At 40.9% G+C, this 21,452-nt stretch overlaps 1 protein-coding gene across 1 annotated transcript; it reads right to left on the reverse strand.

The window, feature by feature from the left end:
- Positions 1–7,648: 7,648 nt before the first annotated feature.
- zc3h4 (zinc finger CCCH-type containing 4) lies at positions 7,649–20,882 on the reverse strand. Its single transcript, XM_051665386.1, has 14 exons — positions 20,039–20,882; positions 15,928–16,159; positions 15,726–15,833; positions 15,371–15,602; positions 14,964–15,112; positions 14,717–14,813; positions 14,466–14,602; positions 14,268–14,369; positions 13,998–14,109; positions 13,729–13,838; positions 13,191–13,630; positions 12,509–12,840; positions 11,970–12,212; positions 7,649–11,250 (listed from the first exon to the last, which is right to left on the reverse strand). The coding sequence occupies exons 1-14, from the start codon at positions 20,116–20,118 to the stop codon at positions 9,632–9,634; spliced, it is 3,993 nt and encodes a 1,330-aa protein (XP_051521346.1). The 5' UTR covers positions 20,119–20,882; the 3' UTR covers positions 7,649–9,631.
- Positions 20,883–21,452: the final 570 nt, after the last annotated feature.

A 21,452-nucleotide genomic window follows, 5' to 3' on the forward strand; every position in this document is an offset into this window, starting at 1 on the left:
TTTATTATGTTTACTAGACTTTGGATGATGTTAATTGAAAAATAAAAACAAATTATGGCACTATTTCTAAGAAATCCACACTATGCAACATTTTTCACAAGTGCCTAAAACTTTTGCACAGTACTGTATATGTATGTGTGTGTATGTATGTATGTATATATATATATATATATATATATATATATATATATACACTACTGGTATCAAGAGTACATTTCTGAAAATAGGCAATGGGTGAGTACTTTGAAGATGCTAAAATATAACACTGTTTTGATTTATTTTGGATTTTGTTTAATCACAACATAATTCCCATAGTTCCATTTATGTTATTCCATAGTTTTAATGACTTTACTATTATTCTATATATATATATATATATGTAGGGATGTTTGTTGAGGGTCAGGGTGGGGTTGGGGATTGGGAGGGGTAATAGTGGGGTTAAATGTTGATTCTGTGAATATACTGTATGTTTTGCATTTCTTTGTTAACTGTATGAATCAATAAACTGTTAATCAGAAAAAAAAGTTTGCCCTCTCACAGGCCAAGCCCAGCGAGCCACCCTGTCCGGATGAGTGTGGTAAAACTCCCTGTTCGCTTGAGACAGGAGGTCTGTGCATAAAGGGAGGGACCACGGCTGGGCATGCAAAAGAATTATCTCTGCCAGCCATGGTGCCTTGGGCCACCTGGGTACTATCAAAATGAGGAACAGGCTTTGCTCTCTCACCCTGGCCATGGTGGGGGCTATCAGGCACAGGGGAGGAAATGCGTAGAGCAGCACTTTGGGCCACGGATGGGCTAGTGCATCCATGCCGAGGGGCGCGTCCTCATCCTTTAGCGAGAAGAAAATAGGACAATGGGTGTTTTTGCGCGAGGTGAAGAGATCTACGGTTGCCTGACCGAATTTCTCCCACAGCATGCCCTCTATCTGAGGGTGGAGGCACCAGTCTTTACAGAGTGGGTTCCCCCTCAGCAGAAGGTCCACACCCCTGTTCAGGATGCCTGGAACATGGGTCGTGCGTAATGACAGGAAGTGCCGCCTGCTCCATACTAAAAGCCTGTGAGCTAAAGCGTGAAGCTTGGGAGAGCGCATGCCTCCATGGCGATCGATATGTGTCACCGCTGTGGTGATGTCGCAGCGAATGAGCACATGATGCCCCTGCAAGTGGGGCAGGAAATGATTCAGAGCTTTCCATACAGTCATGAGCTCCAAATAATTTATGTGGGCTGAACGAAGTTCGCTAGGCCACGAACCGTTCACCGTTCTGCCCTCCTGTGTGGCTCCCCACCCTGTTAAGGGCACGTCTGTCGTTACCATTTTTCACAACATAACTTCCCCGAGGGGGGGTCCCATGTGGATAAAAATCTGCGCTCCTCCAGTAGCGCAGGGCTGCAGTGCACAAGCAGATTTTATTCCTTCAGAACGTGAGCAGCACTTTCTTCTTTGTGAGAGGAGATAACACCACCGAAACGTGGGAATTTCCTGGCAAACTGGAGTCTGTACCCATGCATTATAGTTCAAAACACCCACTCAGGAGCCAACACAGCCTGCCAAGCTGTTATATGACTCGCAAGTGTCCTCTATAACCCCCTCCAGCGTGGGGAGGCTTCCCAACACTTTTTTGAATGGGTGAACTTGGAGGGCAGAACTGGAGTCCGGGGGGCTGGTGGCCCAAGAACATGGACTCAAAGCCCCCTGTGGCCATGCATCAGGCTAGCCGTTTCCGTTTGGAGTCGGAGGGGGTAGGGTTGGGGGGGGTTTCTTTTCCGCGGCAAAAGATGTTCTTCCCCAGGGCTTGGCAGAGGGAAGGCTCCTCTGCTGAGAAGGTGGTTTGCTGCAGGCTTTTGCCTTGCCTGAATGTTGGAAATGACGCCCGTGGCAGGGGGTTTGGGTGGCTGCGCGGGGGCACCTAGGAAGGCATAATTTGAGGGCTTTGTCCTCCTTTTTCTTATCATTGGGGAGCGCCAGGCAATGGCTACAATTTTCGGGGGATTCTAGAGCCTCCTCCGTGTGTTTGAGTCCCATGAAAACGAAACAGAAAGGATGAGGGTCTCTGGCAGCGATGAGGGCACCGCACGCGGCCGGGCAGGCACATGACTGGTTGTCCCCAGGGGTAGCCGTGGGTTTAGAAAGTGCCATAGTGGAGAAAAACTCAATAAAATCTGTAGCAGGCAGCCGTGGAGCAGGGGAAAAAGGTGAGGGAGAAAGGTAGGTAGCCTGAGCAGTAGGACACAAGCGTGGGCGGCTTGCAGCAAATAAAACACAGCTAACCTGGCTGAGTTATTCCACCCAGTGCACGTTATTCCTGGGAAGACTGGTCTGATACTGCAGGTACTGCATTAGAAACGAGATGTCTGCTTGAGAGACCTCAAAAATAAAACTGACTTCCTTTGGAATAAAAGGAGTGGGACGTTCAATCACTCACTGAGCGGAACCTTCCTTTTCAATCAAAACACTTTCTTCCGATTTCAGATACACACTGATGTGGATGTAGAGGAAATAATATATTAAAATAAATTGTTATGTAAAGTAATGCTTTGGTCATGATGGGATAAAAATAGACTGTGACCCAATTTTTAATGCGTTTATCCCCTATATTGATGACCACCCCATCGCCTAAAATACAGAGTCTGGGGCAAAATGAAATTTGAGTGCCCAATACATCACACATAAAACTCTGAAACTTCAACTAAAATTCTTGGATCTTAACACACCACCAAAAAACATGGGTTGTGTCTCCATCTTCTGATTGGCATCGCCAGCAGGTGGGTGTGTCTTTAAGACCAAACCTATACAATCTAGAGAGGGTCCAATAGAATCTTTGTAAAATCTTAAATTGCATAAGGCGCACCCTTGCATCACTAAATGCAGACTTGACGTTTTTTAGAATCCTAACCCACACTCCCTCTTCCAATACCAAGTTTAAATCTTTCTCCCTTAATCTCTTAACCGAATTAAAGCTCCATCCCCCAGACTCTGAATAAGAAGGGAGTAATACACTGATGCCTCATGACCTTTTCCAAAAGCAGTAATCACCACTCCCAGAGTATCTGCCACTTTAGGGGGCTGTATGCTACTCCCAAAAATAGTACAGAGCAGGTGGCGCAGCTGTAAATACCTAAAGAATTGAGACCTGGGAATCCCAAAATGTTGAACCAAATTTTAAAAGGATCTCAACATTCCACTCTCATATAGGTCACTGAGTGTATTAACCTTTTTCACAATCCACTCCGTCCAGCAGAAAGGGGACTTATTAATACATAATTTTGCGTTCAGCCATATGCTTGAGGCAACATTTAAATAAATGTCCAAATTAAACACTCTGGACACTTTTGTCCATACTGAGTGCAAATGCAAGATAACGGGGTGTAATTTAACTTCTCCAGTTAGTTTGATAGAAAGGCTTTGCAATGGCGAAATTGGGGCAAGAGCTTCCTGTTCAATACAAAACCAAGTAGGGGCTCTCTCAGGTGGAAGCGACCAATGAGCCAAATGTCTGAGACCAAATGCATAATAATAAAACAAAATCTTGGGTAGACCTAGCCCACCTTTGTCAATCGGCCTATGCAACTTACTGAAATGTAATCTGGGACGTTTACCATTCCAAATGAAGGACTTCGCTATGCTATCAAATTGCTTGAAATAAGAGAGGGGGACATCTATAGGGAGAGATTGTAGCAAGTAGTTGAATTTTGGAATACAATTCATTTTAATAACATTAAAATGTATCATCGATAAATGTAATTAAGCCCACCTGCCCACATCGCTCGAAAACCTTTTTTATTAAACGGTCAAAATTAACACAAATTTGCTGGGAATAAAATACCCAAATACTTAATGCCCTGTTTGGGCCACTGAAAGGCACCTGGCTGGAAAGCCATTACTGGGCAGTACGCTGTCAGAGCCAAAGCTTCAGATTTAGACCAATTGACTTTGTATCCAGAGAACTTGGAAAAGGAATTAATAATTCTGTGGAGGCAATTAGTAAATTAGTGATTTTAGGTATTCTTTTCAGGTTAAAGTAATGTTCCGTGTTCAATATAAGTTAATCTCAATCGACAGTGTTTGTGGCATAATGTTGATTGTCACAAAAAATCATTTTGACTTGTCCCTTTATTCAACAAAAAAATACAAAAAGCAAAAATCATGGTAAACAAGTTACTTACAATGGAAGTAAATGAAAACACACTGTTTAACTATACCTACAAGACTTTAACATCATTCGTGTTAACATGATTGTATTGTAAAAAACTCACATATCAACCTTTTCTGTATAACTTCATTATTTTGACGTTACACAAACCCTGTAATATGGTAAATGCTGCAACGCAGATAAATCCTTGATATTATCACACTAAAAATCATGTTAACACATATAAAGTTTATGTCTTATGTCAATACTTTGGAAACCATGTGTATTTTAACATTTATGTACTGGTCCCATTGAGTTCCATTATAAGTGCCTTAACCTTGGTTTTTGCTTTTTTTTTTTAAATAAACGAGGGACGAGTCAAAATATTTTGTGGTAATCAATATTATGCCACAAATGTGGTCAATTGATCTTAACTTTATTGAACCTGGAATATTCCTTTAATATCATAAGATGTCAAAAAACAATAAAAAAAGGCAGAAAAGGTTGTTAAAGTACAAAGCAACTGCGGTACTCTATTAGCAGTGCTGGGGAGATTAAATCTGAAATGCAATCAGGTACTGATTACAAATGACACAATATATATTGTAATCTATTACGTAATCTTTTAGATTACACTTTTTAGGTAATCAAATTTGATTTGAACCAATTAACACTCTTTTCATTAAACATTAATAAACTTGCTATTAACACTCCAGTCAATTGCTAAATAAAACAAAAAAAAAAGTGCTTAAAGAGTCATAAAAAATGTTACTCAAGACAGAAGATAATGAGAACATGCTTGTTTTCTTAATTATAAAAGAATTGTAATTTAGTAAATTAGGAATAGTGATTGGACCTTTTTATTATCCAGCTTCTAGAGATGTAAGATTTGTACCTCTTCATAACAATTCATGAGATGGTGTGGCCTTACCCTAGACAGGTGCTTTTTTGTGTTCTAGATGGTGGCTAGGGTATAAGGGTAGCCCCACAGGGGCTAAAAGGGACCTGCTAACCAGATGATTCCTGACCCACTGCACCGAATTCAACAGGAAGTGGGGGACACGGCTTCCTTTTTCAATTAAATAAGCTCTCACCAACTACTGAACACATCTCTTATCAACCTGTGAAACTGGCTCTTATAGAGCTTATTGAGAGACAATGTGACAATATAATCTCAACATCTTTTTAGATCAGTATACTGTATGTACAGTGCATCCGGAAAGTATTCACAGCGCTTCACTTTTTCCACATTTTGTTATGTTACAGCCTTATTCCAAAATTGATTAAATTCATTATTTTCCTCAAAATTCTACAAACAATACCCCATAATGACAACGTGAATAAAGTTTGTTTGAAATCTTTGAAAAATTTATTAAAAATAAAAAACGAAGAAAATCACATGTACATAAGTATTCACAGCCTTTGCCATGACACTCAAAATTGAGATCAGGTGCATCCTGTTTCCACTGATCATCTTTGAGATGTTTCTACAACTTGATTGGAGTCCACCTGTGGTAAATTCAGTTGATTGGACATGATTTGGAAAGGCACATACCTGTCTATATAAGGTCCCACAGTTAACAGTGCATGTCAGAGCACAAACCAAGCCATGAAGTCCAAGGAATTGTCTGTAGACCTCCGAGACAGGATTGTATTGAGGCACAGATCTGGGGAAGGGTACAGAAAAATTTCTGCAGCATTGAAGGTCCCAATGAGCACAGTGGCCTCCATCATCCGTAAATGGAAGAAGTTTGGAACCACCAGGACTCTTCCTAGAGCTGGCCGCCCGGCCAAACTGAGCGATCGGGGGAATAGGGCCTTAGTCAAGGAGGTGACCAAGAACCCGATGGTCACTCTGACAGAGCTCCAGCATTTCTCTGTGGAGAGAGGAGAACCTTCCAGAAGAACAACCATCTCTGCAGCACTCCACCAATCAGGCCTGTATGGTAGAGTGGCCAGACGGAAGCCACTCCTCAGTAAAAGGCACATGACAGCCCACCTGAAGTTTGCCAAAAGGCACCTGAAGGACTCTCAGACCATGAGAAACAAAGATTGAACTCTTTGGCCTGAATGGCAAGTGTCATGTCTGGAGGAAACCTGGCACCGCTCATCACCTGGCCAATACCATCCCTACAGTGAAGCATGGTGGTGGCAGCATCATGCTGTGGGGATGTTTTTCAGCGGCAGGAACTGGGAGGCTAGTCAGGATCGAGGGAAAGATGAATGCAGCAATGTACAGAGACATCCTTGATGAAAACCTGCTCCAGAGTGCTCTGGACCTCAGACTGGGGCGAAGGTTCATCTTCCAACAGGACAACGACCCTAAGCACACAGTCAAGATAACAAAGGAGTGGCTACGGGACAACTCTGTGAATGTGCTTGAGTGGCCCAGCCAGAGCCCAGACTTGAACCCGATTGAACATCTCTGGAGAGATCTGAAAATGGCTGTGCGCTGACACTTTCCATCCAACCTGATGGAGCTTGAGAGGTCCTGCAAAGAAGAATGGGAGAAACTGCCCACAAATAGGTGTGCCAAGCTTGTAGCATCATACTCAAAAAGACTTGAGGCTGTAATTGGTGCCAAAGGTGCTTCAACAAAGTATTGAGCAAAGGCTGCGAATACTTATGTACATGTGATTTTTTTCATTTTTTATTTTTAATATATTTGCAAAGATTTCAAACAAACTTCTTTCACATTGTCATTATGGGGTATTGTTTGTAGAATTTTGAGGAAAATAATGAATTTAATCCATTTTGTAATAAGGCTGTAACATCACAAAATGTGGAAAAAGTGAAGCACTGTGAATACTTTCCGGATGCACTGTATGAGCACTACTGTAATTAATGCAAGACATCTGTTTGAAAGGGATTTCAGAAGTGATTGAGAGCCAATTAAGTGTATATGAAAAGAGCTGAAGTAATGACTGTAAGACACTTTTAGCTACAAATGTGTACATTTAGTTTAGGTAATGTAAGTTCACAGAATCTGTTTTGAATATGAATATCTTACCACTTGTGTTTGTATGTTCCTCAATAATGCATATAAATGAATTTCAGTAACATTTACACCAATTAATTAATTTCCCTAGTGTTTGTAAGAGGCTTTTCAACAATATGGCCTAGATGGCTCCTCATATATCATTGCATTAACTATATCAGCTGCAATAACAACATGGATACTATTAACAGACAGCCTTCTCTCAGTTGAATTCTTGCATCAAAAGGATTAGTGGTAAAAATATATGACAAAGCAACATTCTTGTAAAGTTTCTACTCTATAAGTTTCCATAAGTGTTAATGGGACAAGCCAGGGCTGCATTTCCCGAAAGCATTGTAAGCCTAAGTCGACTGTAGAAACCACTTACGCCAACGATCTCTACGATAAACTTAAGCTTGCAATGCTTTTGGGAAACGCAGCCGTGTGCCATGCAGCTGCAAGTTAGTTCTGAGAAAAGCTTTGCATGCAGTTTAAAATAAAGGCACTGGGCTAAAATAAGCTACTTTATAAGAACATTAGGCAAATTTAGTCTCTGTTTAATCAAGGCCAGTTTCCCCTGCCAAAGAAAATCAACACAGGTTGCAACTCCAGTCATAAAAAAACAGCAGTGTGGCAGTACTCTGTGTAGAAACAGGTTTATAACAGACTAAATGTAAAGCAGTCAAATACAATCTTTTTCTGTGGTTTCTCATTTTAGGGTGGTCAACCTTGTGGCAAATGACTCAGTAATGATAAACAAAAGGACACTATTTCAACACTACTACAGACATTTCTCAGGCAGTAGTAGGGACAAAGTTTTGTGTTAATTAAGGTATACGTATATAACCAACACTGCATCTAGCAGCTATTATATTTAAATCCCTTTATAAACCATCCAACACAGAAAGAGTAAAGTTCTCCTTGTGATTTTTATTAAAGTTCATAACTATTGTATTTTAATTTATGGGTTAGTTGGGACCAAGACCTGGAATGTAGAGGAAATGACTAACACCGCACTCACACACAGACAGATGGAAGAAAAAAATCATGATACACCAAAGATATCGATTCACCCTTTGAGTCCCCGGTCATTTTCAATCTGGTATTGCCTTTATTAAATACTTCACAACTTCACCTACAATGAATGGTTACGAAATGTTACCTTTTGTCAAATCTGGACACTTTTCAATATACAAAGCCGTCATTTTGCAGAGAGGCAACCCAAAGAAACAAAAAACGATACTTCCGACCAATCCTTGAGACATACCACCTGTTTCAGTGAAAGAGTGAACAAGCTAGATTCTTCCTGTGAGAGAACAGAAGAATGACATGATATATTTTCCATCAGCTGTTGCACAATCTAAGTTAATTTACAAACCAGATGGGAAGAATATGCACTATACACTTATGTATATATATTTATATTTATATATATACATTCATAAAACGGTTCAATTTGACAGCCACATTACAACGAAAAAGAGCAGACTGCTTAAGTATAAAAAAATAAATTAAAATGATATCATATGTGACACAAACACTAACAATGAGGGGTCTCGGATGAACAATTTTGTTAAGTGGAGTGGAATGAACAGACTAAACAAATTTGAAACATTAGGAATACGAGGGCAAACAGACATGAAAAAAAAAAAGAGTTAACTAGTCTAAGCAGAGGGAGAAAACTGAGAGCTAAAATTTCTTAAAAGGATCTAAATCACTGGTGAGGAGCAAATGAAAAGTGCTGGTGAGCAACTACATGACTTAAAGCCAAAGTATACTTTGGTTGATTGCATGTTGCTATGTCTTGCGCAAAGTGTCCATGGTGTAAATTTCATCATCCACACGGACTGTCGGACAGCACTGAAGAGTATTATGAAGCAGTTGTAGTGCATATTCGTTGAATACATCCAATTGGGCTCGTGGTCAACGCAGTATACTGCAAAAGGCAAGAATTCAAGGCCGGCGCAAGACTTAACGGCACACGGAAAAACAAAGTATACTCTAGCCTTTAGATCAGATCCACTGCAGGAGGCAGAGGGAGTGGCAGTGAATTAATTCTCCCTGCTGCCATGCTGATCAGGTGGAACAATGTAGAAGTCACCTATCAATTACACTGGCCACACTTTTGGTTGAACTCAAGCAGGATAATGGGTGGAGTTAATGGGTCATAATCCAAAAAACCTGTTTGGTATAGGCTGATGAAAATGTTTGTCTTTCATAACGCCAAAACGTACGTACGTCATTGTGTCTTGATGTACATATCCACAGAGGTCTTTAAAATGAAAATTTATTTAAACATTTTTCATTTGGTTTTAAAATAGACATTTAGTTTTCATCTCCCCTTATCATTAGAGTACAGACATAATCTATCCCAATCCCAACTGTCCCAATAGAAATCTATATGGAAATACTGTGGTGTGGTATGTGACCTGGCAGGGGTGGATATCTTTGCATGTCAGATATATGTGAGACCGCACAATACAGTCATAAAGCGCTTCACAACGACACAGCAAAAGAGCAGAGTTCACTGGCAAAATGGTGAGGCTGTGGGGTCAAAGCCTTTGAAAACTTCTTTTAGAGATGCATTGTCCTGTTCAGTCATGTCAGGCTGAGCGGGGCTGTTGCCACCAAACGGGCTCCCAGTGCCGCTGGGTTTGCTGGCCTGCTTTACCATAGTGAACAGTGTGGACACAGGCAGGTTGTGGACCCCTGGCGGCTGCTCTGCAGCACCAGCAGGGCCTTGACCAGTTGTGGATGGACCACCTGTAGCAGGGGCCCCAGCTGCAGCCCCTGAATTGGGTGAGGGCGTAGGTTTGGGTCGAGGGCGGTTGTAGCTGTTGTAGCGGTCTGTAGTCTGCTCTGTTGTGTTCTTCTCGGGTTCCGGCTGGTCCAGTGCCGACTTGCGTACAAACAGTGGCTCTTTAGACTTGGGTTTAGCTGAAGCCACTGTACTTTCACTTGACTTGGGCTCAGGGGGAGGACTAGTGTTTCTAGTGGCCCCCGAACCTTCTGCCTTTTCTGAGCCCTGAGTCCGTGGGTCATACAGACTAATGCCACTCAATACGCTGCTGCCACTGCCACTAACTGCACCCCCACTACCAACACCTCGAACTGACCCTCCTGCTGACAACAGCCGAGGGTCATAGGGTGCAATGGTGGGGGAGGAGGATGGAGATAAGGAGGCAGCAGGGGGCGAGACTTGAGGGGCAGGTGGCTCTGAGGTGGACTTGAGGGCAGATTTCTGAGGCTGGAGCCGAGGGTCAGCAGGGGCTTTTCGTGCCATACGGGGGTCAATGGGCTTCTCAGCAGAGACGGACGGAGGTGAGGAGATTCCTGTAGAAGCACCTTGAGCAGGGCTGGATGAAGTGGCGTTGACAGTTTTGAGGATGCGAGAGAGGAGCTCAAAGTCCGGGAGGGATGAGGAGGATTGATTAGACTGCTCAGGAGCGGGAGCAGAAGGCGGTAGCGTAGAGGGCAGGGTTGAGTGGTGCTGGGACGGGGTGCGAGACAGCCGGGAGTCCATGGCAGTAACTGGAGGGATGCCAGGAGGCAGTGGGAGCAAGTCCTGTTTGGGAATGGGGATAGGGATGAGGTCTTCAGGACTCCACAGCACGGCCTTAGAAAAAGAAGGCTTGTTTAGGACCACATCCTTTTTGATGTGGCTGAACTGCTGTAGTTGGGAGCGGGGATCACGCAAAGCCATGCCCATTAAAGGGTCCAGAGGGATGGGCACAGGCTTGTCCCTTAGCATCCTCTCACCCTCCTCTTCCTCATTGCTGGCTGGGGCAGTCAGGGGCGGGGGTATGTATACAAGTGGGGGCTCAGGTTTAGGAGGATGTAGGGCTGCATGCCGGGCAAGACGGGGGTCTGAAGGAGTTGAAGGGGAGAGGGATGAAGCATTGGCCTCAGATGCCTGAGAAGAGTCTGTGTTTCGGGAAAGACGGGGGTCTCGTGCCAGCCGGGGGTCCGCTGGTCGGCTGGGTGCCTGTGCAGGCTGAGACTTTTGCAGACGAGGGTCACTAGGAGCTACGTCTGGTTTGGGGGGGCCTTGAGTTTGGGTTTGCTGCCGTAAAGTTTTGAGAATGGAAGTGACACTGCCACCACCATCCTCATCTTCACTGGAATACCAGTTTGCTGAATCTCCTGTAAATGAAAAAAAAAATGGAAGTGACAATGAACACATCCATAACTACATCTAAAATTTCCTTTTTCTGGTAGTCTTTTTTCAAAACACCATCCTCAGTTACACCCAGTGCTAAGGAAGCAGCATTTAGTGGAAGGACACAATACTTATGAGGCAAGATTGCACAATCCCAGGCCAGAGGATGTTTTCAGTATTATGAGGTCTAGGGCAGGGTCAAGCTATGAAAAGAGTCCTTGAGATGTTTCCTTCCCAGAAATAGCCTTGGCAACATATACATTTTAAAGTCAGCAATTTCAAAATCTCAGCTATTAGTGTGACAAATGTTTTATATAAATCAAGAGCAAACTAAGCTTTCCTTGTAGAGTACTTTGATCAAAGGGGCACATTCCTGTATAAAAGCTATGCATATTGTTGCCATAAAAATTATATAGGTTATTGTAGGGGTTCCCAGATGTTCTTTTACCGCTGATATTTTAAGTATTGTTAACCTTTCAATTTACAGGATGAGTTTTTCCAACATCTTTGCATGTTCACTTGTATTGTAATGTTGTTTCCATCATTACTATTACTTCAATGAATCTTTTTTTTTTTTTTTACTTTAATATATTGTTTAAATTTAGCATTGCAATTTCTAATCATAAACTGAACCCCCATTTTCCTGCATTGTGATATTGTAGTAAATGCTCCCAGTGCAGGTACCAGAGATGTTTAATTGTACCTTCATTCTCCCTCTCAGTTCCCCCTCCTTCAGCCAGTCTTCTGGCTCTCTCCTCATCCTCCTGCTGTTTCTGTTGGAGTCTCATAAACAGAACACGCTGTGCTGGGGGAAGGAAATCTGGCACTGCAATCCCAGACTGATTGGACAGGCATACATTAGCTGGACCCTCTACACTACCAGAGCTCTGGGTCCCAGAAGACTGATCATTGAAGTTCCCACCACCTACTCCTTGAAAGTTGTCACCTGAACCAGGAGGAAAAGAAATGGGTTGAATACTAATCTCAAGTTTTAGGACTAGAACGGAGAATGGGCATAAAACACAGCAAAGTGATGTTCCAGTAGCTCAAATTAGTATGCTCTGTGTTTGATGCCCAGGGAATGCATGTACTGATATGTAATGAAATGTATGACTATGCCTATATCTTTAAAGACTTGGCCAGATTGATAAATGTAAATGTATATATTAATGCAATGTGATGCACAGTTACAATACAACATGAAGTATTTAACAGAATCTCTAGATAAGAATTTGAACTCACCATCTCTTCCACCTCCATCTATCACCATGGCTTGCTGTTGCTGGTAGAAGTTTTCATAAAAGTTGGTACCAGATGATCCACCCCCTGGAGACATCATTCCCTGGTTTGCTGGTCCTTCTCCCTGGCCATAGTTCATTGGCAGTCCTGTCATTGATGGAGGGCCCTGATTCATGTTAGATGGACCCATAGGAGGCATATCATGAGGAAAGCCTGGACCCATGTGTCCTGGTGGTGGTGCACCAGGGAACCGAGGTGGAGGCACACCTGGGGGACCTGCAGGAGGGCCCTGAGGTCCTGCAGCACCTGCAGCAGCAGTACCAGGACCTGGTCCTCTGTAGGGAGTACATCTGTATTAGTATTGTCTGTATGTGCTAGTTGTTGAAGGGATAGTTCCCCCCAAAATGAAAATCCTTTACTCATTAATGCCTCATCTAACCCATATGGATTTTTTTCTTCAGTGGAACACAAAAGATAAGTTAGGCAGTAAGTCTCAGTCACTGTTTACTTAAATTGCAATTTTTTTTTTTTCCCATACAATAAATACATCACCTTTTGTGTTCCATAGAGAAAAGAAAGCATATGGGTTTGAAACAGCCTGAGTGAATTATGACAGCATTTTCATTTTTCTATGTACTACACAGTTAGAGCATTATGATTTCACAGGAAGAATAAGAAAGCTAACCTGACACCCAGCTTTTGTGCAAGCTGTCCTGTGGGCTTCACTACAATTTCAAACAAAGAGGGGATCTTCTTCCCAGCATTTCCCCCACAAGCAGGCGGTGCACCAATAGGTGGTGGAGGAGGACCATTGGGGTTTGGTGGCCCTTGGAAGGTGTTTCCATCAGGGCAGGGGGGAGGAGGGCCTAGGCAGGGCCCAACTCCAGGAACAGGGCCGGCACCTGGGCCTGGACCTGGTGGACCACTGGGCGGCATATTACCATGTGGGGGTCCAGGCATTCCAAAGTCTATGGGCGTGGAGGGATCCGCTTGGTTAGCTCTTGGAGGAGTTGGGAGAAGACCAACACCAGGGGGAGGTTTTGGAAGAGGGTTGATGCCTTGCTTTTTCAGTTCCTCCACCTCTTTTTCATCCTCTGCACCAGCTTCTGCATCCTCCGCCAACATCTTCATTGAAAAAATAAATAAAAGAGAGTGGTGTTATGCAGAATGCACAGAAACAATGACACGAAGCTGCAACGGCATTTAATAATTGCAATGGTCACCTTATCTAGCAGCTCTTGAGTATCTTCTGTTAGTGAGTCATGGGAGAACATGCACTCCTCACCGTTCACACAGTTTCCTGTGGTGTGGAACAGCTTGCAAGGGAAATCACGTGCAGTGGAGTTAAGAAAATATTTTGGCACATGGAAACTAATATTCTTTTAGAGAGAGAGAGACTTTCACACGTACCATTAAAGTACACTTATATAGACTGTACATATTAAACAAAGCTTGTAAGACAATATCAACAAGCAAAACAACCAAAGGATATCATGCATGTAAGGACAGTTTTCCGCTCGTGCACAGAAGCCAGTGATGTAAAATTTGCAGAGTTCTTTCTTCTTAGGCAGCTCAATGTCATGGCTGAAGTTACAGTGGTCACCCTAATAATCAATTGAAAGCAATTAGTACAGATAATGTTCCTTTTGTTGTCAAATAAGGCACACAAAATGATGTAAAACAACATTAGTCATATAAAGCCTGTTGTTTTGATTCACAAACACTTGAATTGTTAATTCCAAAGCAGGATGACTGTGCTTACCCATGTACAGCGGCCTTCAATATAGTATTTACAGATAGCTTTGCCCTTTTTGTCTGGCCCATGTTTCTCTGGCTCGTTCCTCCTTGGGGCTCCAGTTCCATCCTGAAACAGTCGGATAACAAAAAATTCTGATTACAAATGATGTTCTACTGATTGATAAATTCTGTGCTTGGTGGATGATCTGGTAAATTGTCTTACCCCCATGTCCATATCTCCACTGTTGTCTTCATCAGGACATTGATCTCCTCCACGTCCCCTCCCTCGATTTCTCCCACGGCCACGGTTCATGCCTCGACCTCCTTTGCCCCTCCCACGACCTCGCCCACCTTTTCCACCTGAGTAACATAAAAACAGAATAATAAAATAAAAAAATATTATTTAAATAACAAACACTCAAATATTTGTCAAGCACGGCACTCTAAGATTCAGGCATCCTAGCCTGAACTCACCACGCCCTCTGTCCTTTGATTTCCTGTACTGGTTCATTTCTTTTGAGTAGTCATCATAGTCATCATCTCCCATGTTGTCATAGTCATCATCTCCATACTGTCAAAAAACATGCATGTCTTAAGAGTAAGTCAATGACAAACCAATTATGTTTAAATTGTGTAAAAAGTAATGATTAGTAATGATGACAGGGATCTGGTATTCTGACAAAGTTCTTTTGGTATTTGTAATCGATGAATTATGGCCCACCTCCATGTCTTCTCCATACATGCCATCACCATCATCATTGTCTCCTCCCATTTTTCCCCGTCCTCTTCCTCTGCCTCCTCCTCTCCCACCCCGTCTCCTCATTCCTCCTCTGCCACGGCCTCGCTGGTTCTTCATGCGGCTTTTACCACCTGAGTAATAGAAATGAGAGTCAGCACTGATGTCTGTAATGACACCGACTCTTACACATTGGTTATAACACTTGAGAATTATGCAAGCAGACACTGAACATATCAGATGACTTGTGACACTTTAATTGATTGCTAATTTTTATAGATAAGACACAGCACTGCTTGTGATGTGCATCATAAAAATCAGCCAAGATCATTTGAGCTGTCATCAAAATTATTCTCCTCATCTTATTAAAATCATTTTGAAATTATATTTACCTCTACCACGTGGACCGCCTCCAACCTCTTTGGCCTTGCGGTACTGGTTCAGTTCCTTGGCGAAGTCATCATAGTCCTCCTCACCCATCTCCTCATCTACTTCACCTTCATAGTTGTCCTCATCAAAGTCATCATAGCCACCATAGCCCTGTTTATCCATCTTCATATAGCTGCCTTTCTTTGGCATGGGGCCTCCATGACCAGAAGGAGCAGGAGGGTAACCACCTTGAGACTACAAAATATCAGCTGCGATTAAAATTTGGTCTGATTGGCTGGCTGGTTTAGGCACTCATTGCAGTGTTACTTTAAAATAAAAAGATTTCAACAAAATTGCTTTTTGAAATATTTTACTTACAGTTGGAGGATATTGAGGACTGTATTCCCTGTACTTCCTCTTTTCACTGGGACTGTAATCTGACTCATCACTGAAGTCTGAGTGGTCATCACTGGAGGACGCATGGCGCTGCATCACACAAAATACATTTGAGAAAGTGATATAAACAGTAAAAGTATATATAATGTCTTTACATAATGAACACATATGCATTAACACTGACCTTGTGCTTTGATTTGCGCTTTTTCTTGGCTCTCCTTTTCTCTTTTTCTCGCTCTCTTTCCCTCTTTCTCTTCCTCCTGCGCCTATGCAACTTTTCATCATCCGAATCACTGGCATGGTGCTCCTTGCTGCGGCGAGGCTTATCCTGGTGCTCAGGTCCCTCACCTTTGGGCACCTCTGCCTCCCCACCATCATCCTCTAGCTCACCTTCCTCCAGTTCCCCATCTTCTTGCCTGTTTGACAATTACCATTCAAATACTCTTATTAACTCCTGGTTTATTATAATAGGTTACTTACACAGAGGTCTTTCATAGATAAGTGAAAGTTGCAAATGTGCTAAAACAGAGTAATAAAGGGTAATTAATATTGAGACCAACTCAACACTCTGTTGGTTGCTTCGGAAGTGAGCTTACATTCTTAATTTTGAAATGGCTATTTCTGCTGACCTTGCTGTTAACAATACTGTATTCTCTTGTCATGACATCGTAGATAACTAAGCAAAGTTAGATGGCACTACAGTATCTCATCTTCTAACATTTCAGCCTATAGACAAACAGATGGGTAGATCTGAGGGGCTAAAAAGATCTCTTGATCAACCAGGCTGTCAATCTACAGACACAAGGATGCAATACTTTAATTTGGTTGCTTCAACCACCAGACTATAGGTGTCAAATGTTCACTGCTCACTTGAGCTTTGCTGAGAACAATTCAAATAGTGATTATACAGCCACTCTGTTGTTAGCAGACATATTATGTACAATGTTGATGAGGTTATAATACAATGGAGATTTCGTAATAACCTGTTCACGCAAGACTGCCAACACTTTGAAACTCGTATTTAACAATAAGGAGTTGCCACCTAACACATAAGCAAAGCACTGCTGCACTTTCACACTGTCACAATACATTATAGCCTAATCCCTCAACTTTGACCTACAAAAAATGACTTCTGGCAAGTGCATGGGTGCTACCAAATGAACTGAACTCTGGGTGAGACACTAGGCACTAGGCTGTAAGATAATTATCACTGAAACTACAAAATTGTTAAACAAGTCAACTCATCTGCATTACACTTGTACAATATTTTTGACTCAACTTGCATAAAAAAGGTTTGCTTCTCTTACAAGTACTTTTCTACAGTCATCATGGTGTCTCAGCTGATTAGTTTTAATAAAGTGTAATCCAAAGATCTTAATCAATCCTTTCCTAGAAGGTAAAACTTATTCTACTGAACTATAAATGTTACATTACGAGGGGACATTTCTCAGGACTCCTTCAAAGCTTTGAACCTTTATGAATTATCATTACATAAATTACAAATCCCCTAAAAACGACTCTTCGCTATTCTCTCCATAACCATTTTAACATCTGTGAATAAACTTATACAAGTTTAAGTGGTTCCCTAACTGAGGGGGTCTCTCTCTCTTTTTTTTTTAGACATCCAATTGACCTCAATGTTTTTAACATAAACCCACTTTATGTTTTAAGTTTGTATGATCTTTCACACCTTTGAGTAACAGAACATAAAAACAAAAAAAACATTCAAAACAAGGTAAGTCAGACAAGGACCTGAACAAAATAATTTTTTGACTGAAAAAGGTTCTGAGGGACACAAAATTCTTTATGCAGAATTTTGATAACACTTGTATTACTTGTCTATTACACTTTGTGAGAATAATGGACTGTTTAGATGCAAAAATAACCTAGGCAGAATTTGCTAAATTGTGTAGTGTTGAATAGTTCAACAACCACCTACATCTTTAACAAACAGTTCCTAGTTTCGGAGTATTCTGAGCATTAAGTGACATACTCATGCAATAACACAATAACTCCTCACAATAGCCATCAGACAGACCAGCTTTCAAGAAAATTAAAAGTATTAAGCATGGCCTTTACATTTCTGGCAAGGGGGGGGGGGGGGGGGGTGTTGAGAGGTATTGCATTTTGGGCCAGAAAGACACTACACTTGCAGACAATGGTGGTGTGTTCAAGCACCTCTGTGATTTGCTTCATGTTTTGATAAGACCTTGAATGCTTCTGAGACATTGGACAACGCACTGGTTCATGAGGGATGTATGTGAGAATAAAACTTGATCTGTCACTGCTGGAGACAATCAGCAAAACTACTAGTTAGTTTAAACAAAACCTTTTGTGGAATATTAAACAGAGTATTCACAGAGATGCAAACTCAGAGGTGAAAAAGGTGTTCCAGATGTTTCTAGTATATTTGATTGCTGTAATTATTATTTATTATTATTTTTTTTTTTTAAGTGTTTAAGCTTAAAATAACTTTAAAGCGATTTTAATAAGTAAATTTTAGAAACTTTCACCAAACAATTTGGGCAAATTAGCTTCAGAAAAGGTGACTAGCTGAAAATTGAGTAGTCTGCATGCCTGATTAAATGAATATTCTGGGTTCAATACAAGATAAGCTCAATCGACAACATTTGTGGCATAATGTTGATTACCATAAAAATTCATTTTGACTTGTCCCTCCTTTTCTTTAAAAAAGCAAACAATCTGGGTTACAGTGAGGCACTTACAATGGAAGTGAATGGGGCAATTTTTTTGGAGGGTTTAAAGGCAGAAATGTGAAACTACTCATTTCGTAAAAGCACTATTGGATCTTCTGTTAAAACTCATGTATTATTTGAGCTGCAAAGTTGTTTAAATCATAATTTTTACAGTCGTTTTAAGGTTTGTTGACATTAGTCATGGCAACAAAGATGCCAGTCATGGTAGAAAAGGTAAGTAAGTAATTTTATCACACTAAAATCATATTAACACGCATATTGTTTGTCTTGTGGCTTAACTTTTCAAACAGTGAGTATTTTAACGTTTACAGATTGGCCCCATTCACTTCCATTCTAAGTGCCCAGATATTTGCTTTTAAAGAAAAGGAGGGGGAAGTCAAAATGTATTTTGTGGTAATCAATATTATGCCACAAATGCTGTCAATTGAGCTTAACTTGTATTGAACCCTTTAAGAACTTCAAATGGTTAAGCGAGCCATCATTTAATTACCCTATTTTTCTCTTCCTCGTAAACAAATAAATTTAACTAATAAGGATATTATTTTCTACCTTATACAAATATTGTTTTACCTTTAAAATAAGTTGTTCTACAAGTCATTGCATTCGTCTTTACAACAAAGACCTCAGGCAGTTAAATAGCCTACACTGTAAAAATAACCTAAATCCCAAAAAACACTACTATACAGCGGTATAATTATATAGTTACCGCAACATACTTTCCTTTTCACGTAAAACTTGATCATGCAAAAACACGCAAAGAAATAAAAATGTGTCGCTGGTATTTCAGTGACGTCTGCAATAAATATAAGTGCGTAGCTCGCGGGTTTCTTCAGCACAGATGCTAAGTGCTGAAAGGTCGACAAATGAACATAGTTTACAAAATATCACATATTCTCTGATTATCACTACAGTAGGCTAAACTTCGTCGCACTGAACTCGACAGCGAACTAAATTAAATTAACCGTGGATTAATGAAGCGGGCACGTTATAAACAATGCAAGCTCGTCGCTACTCATTAGCTTCCGCTAGCTGTGTTTTTGTTGTATTTCAATGGTAACTCGCAAGCTAATGTTAGCACTGCTCGCTTTAGGCCTCGCAGGGAAAAGATCCAAATTCATTACTGTGTCACCGAGGGAGGAACTTTATAAGTTCCGATAATTTTGTCGACATGTTACAGTACGTACAGCTTGCATTTGACATTAAATGCCTAATAACAACAAATCATGCTGTTTACTCGTGGTTTTCTTTTGTCCGTATGTCCTTTATCTGTGATGAAAATACCGAATTACTGGACCAGTGTTTACGCGTAGTGGTGGCCACTTGGTTTTTCGATCACTTAAAAAGCTTCGAAAAGTGACTGAAAATGTAAATTTGTGTGTTTTTCCTGATTTCGGGTATGAGCTTCCAGATTGCGCTGTGAAACGTTTCAAGATGGCGTTTCGTTACCTCTGTACGTTTCCCAGAAAAGGCGACTTTAATCCCTTTGAAAGAAAAAAGCAAATGCCCATGCTTTTTGTGTTTGGTAAAAAGCAAAGGACAAATCAATAGTTGGATAGAAATATGATGATATTACTCGACCTTTCGTCAGTGAGAAGGCTGTTGTGTTCGTGGTTGGCTGTTGGGGAGTTTGGATGGACAGTCATGCTTTCCACAGCCATTTCCTCTAACGTAATACATTCAGTGCAAAAAATCAACTGTCTTATGCGTTACTTGACTTTGATCTACTTGTTGATTGGCTTTAGGAAGAGATTCAGTTCATAGTAGTCAATTCCCCACTAACAGTTTAAAAGAGAAACAGGTTGAAAACGTTCCTGAGGTTCTCCGTCCTACAGTTGCGATGTGAAATGAAACTCATTCACTGAAAATGGCGATGCTTCTTCTCCGAAGAGAAGGGGCGGGGCTGTGCGTGATGACGTCAGTCACGGAAATGACCGACTGGGTCACGGAGACCAAATACAAATACAACACAGCAGTAACAGATATATTAGGAAGGAGTTATGTGCCATGTTCAGCAGTATTTTGGTCATCTAATTTTGAAAGTATTATTTGGAGGGGAAAAGTCTGGACAATAAACAAATAAATTATTTAGAAATAATAAAGTTAGAGAAGTATATTTTAAAATATAACACAAATTTACCCTTTTGAACGTTTTAATTTGGATATTGAAAATATGTGTGAATTTTGTGGTGTAAATAAATATGTAATACATCTCTTCTTCCAGTGTGTATACTCAAGATTATTTTGGACCGATGTCTCTAACTTTCTTTCTAGGACCTTTGGAACTTTGATGCAAATTGAAATGTATGATTTTATGTTATTTTTTTGTACAAGACACCAATGATTGTAAAATAATAATTTAAAAAAATCTCACACAACTTTTTATCTTACTTGAAAAATATCACATTCATGTGAAAATAATGGACTATGCCAAATTTTGATAACTTTATGAATGAAGTAAAAGGGATAGTTCACCCAAAAATGAAACTTCTCTCATCATTTACTCTCCATCATGCCATCCCAGATGTGTATGACTTTCTTTCTTTTGCAGAACACAAATAAAGATTTTCAGAAGAAGATTTCAGCTCTGTAGGTCCATACAATGCAAGTGAATGGTTGCCAACATTTTGAAGCTCCAAAAAGCATGCAAAGGCAGCATAAAGTAATCCATACGACTCCAGTGGTTAAATATACAGTATGTCTTCAGAAGCAATATGATAAGTGTGGGTGAAAGATCAATATTTAAGTCCTTTTTTACTATAAATCTTCACTTTAACATTCTTCTTCTTTTGTTTTTGGCAATTCACATTCTTCGTGCATATTGCCCCCTACTGGGCAGGGAGGATAATTTATAGTAAAAATTGCTTAATTATTGATCTGTTTCTCACCCACACCTATCATATCACTTCTGAAGATATGGATTTAAGCACTGGAGTCTTATGGATTACTTTTATGCTGCCTTTATGTGCTTTTTGGAGCTGAGATATTCTTCTAA

This window comes from Myxocyprinus asiaticus, chromosome 31 (assembly GCF_019703515.2).
Source record: "Myxocyprinus asiaticus isolate MX2 ecotype Aquarium Trade chromosome 31, UBuf_Myxa_2, whole genome shotgun sequence".
In the NCBI taxonomy this organism is placed as follows: Eukaryota; Metazoa; Chordata; class Actinopteri; order Cypriniformes; family Catostomidae; genus Myxocyprinus; species Myxocyprinus asiaticus.

Coding starts and splice junctions, on each gene's coding strand:
- zc3h4 (XM_051665386.1), bottom strand. CDS start 20,118: ATGGCTGTGGAAAGCATGACTGTCCATCCAAACTCCCCAACAGCCAAC. Junction 16,160..20,038: donor AGCCTTCTCACTGACGAAAG/GTCGAGTAATAT, acceptor ATTGTCAAACAG/GCAAGAAGATGGGGAACTGG. Junction 13,839..13,997: donor AAACTGTCCTTACATGCATG/ATATCCTTTGGT, acceptor ACTCCACTGCAC/GTGATTTCCCTTGCAAGCTG.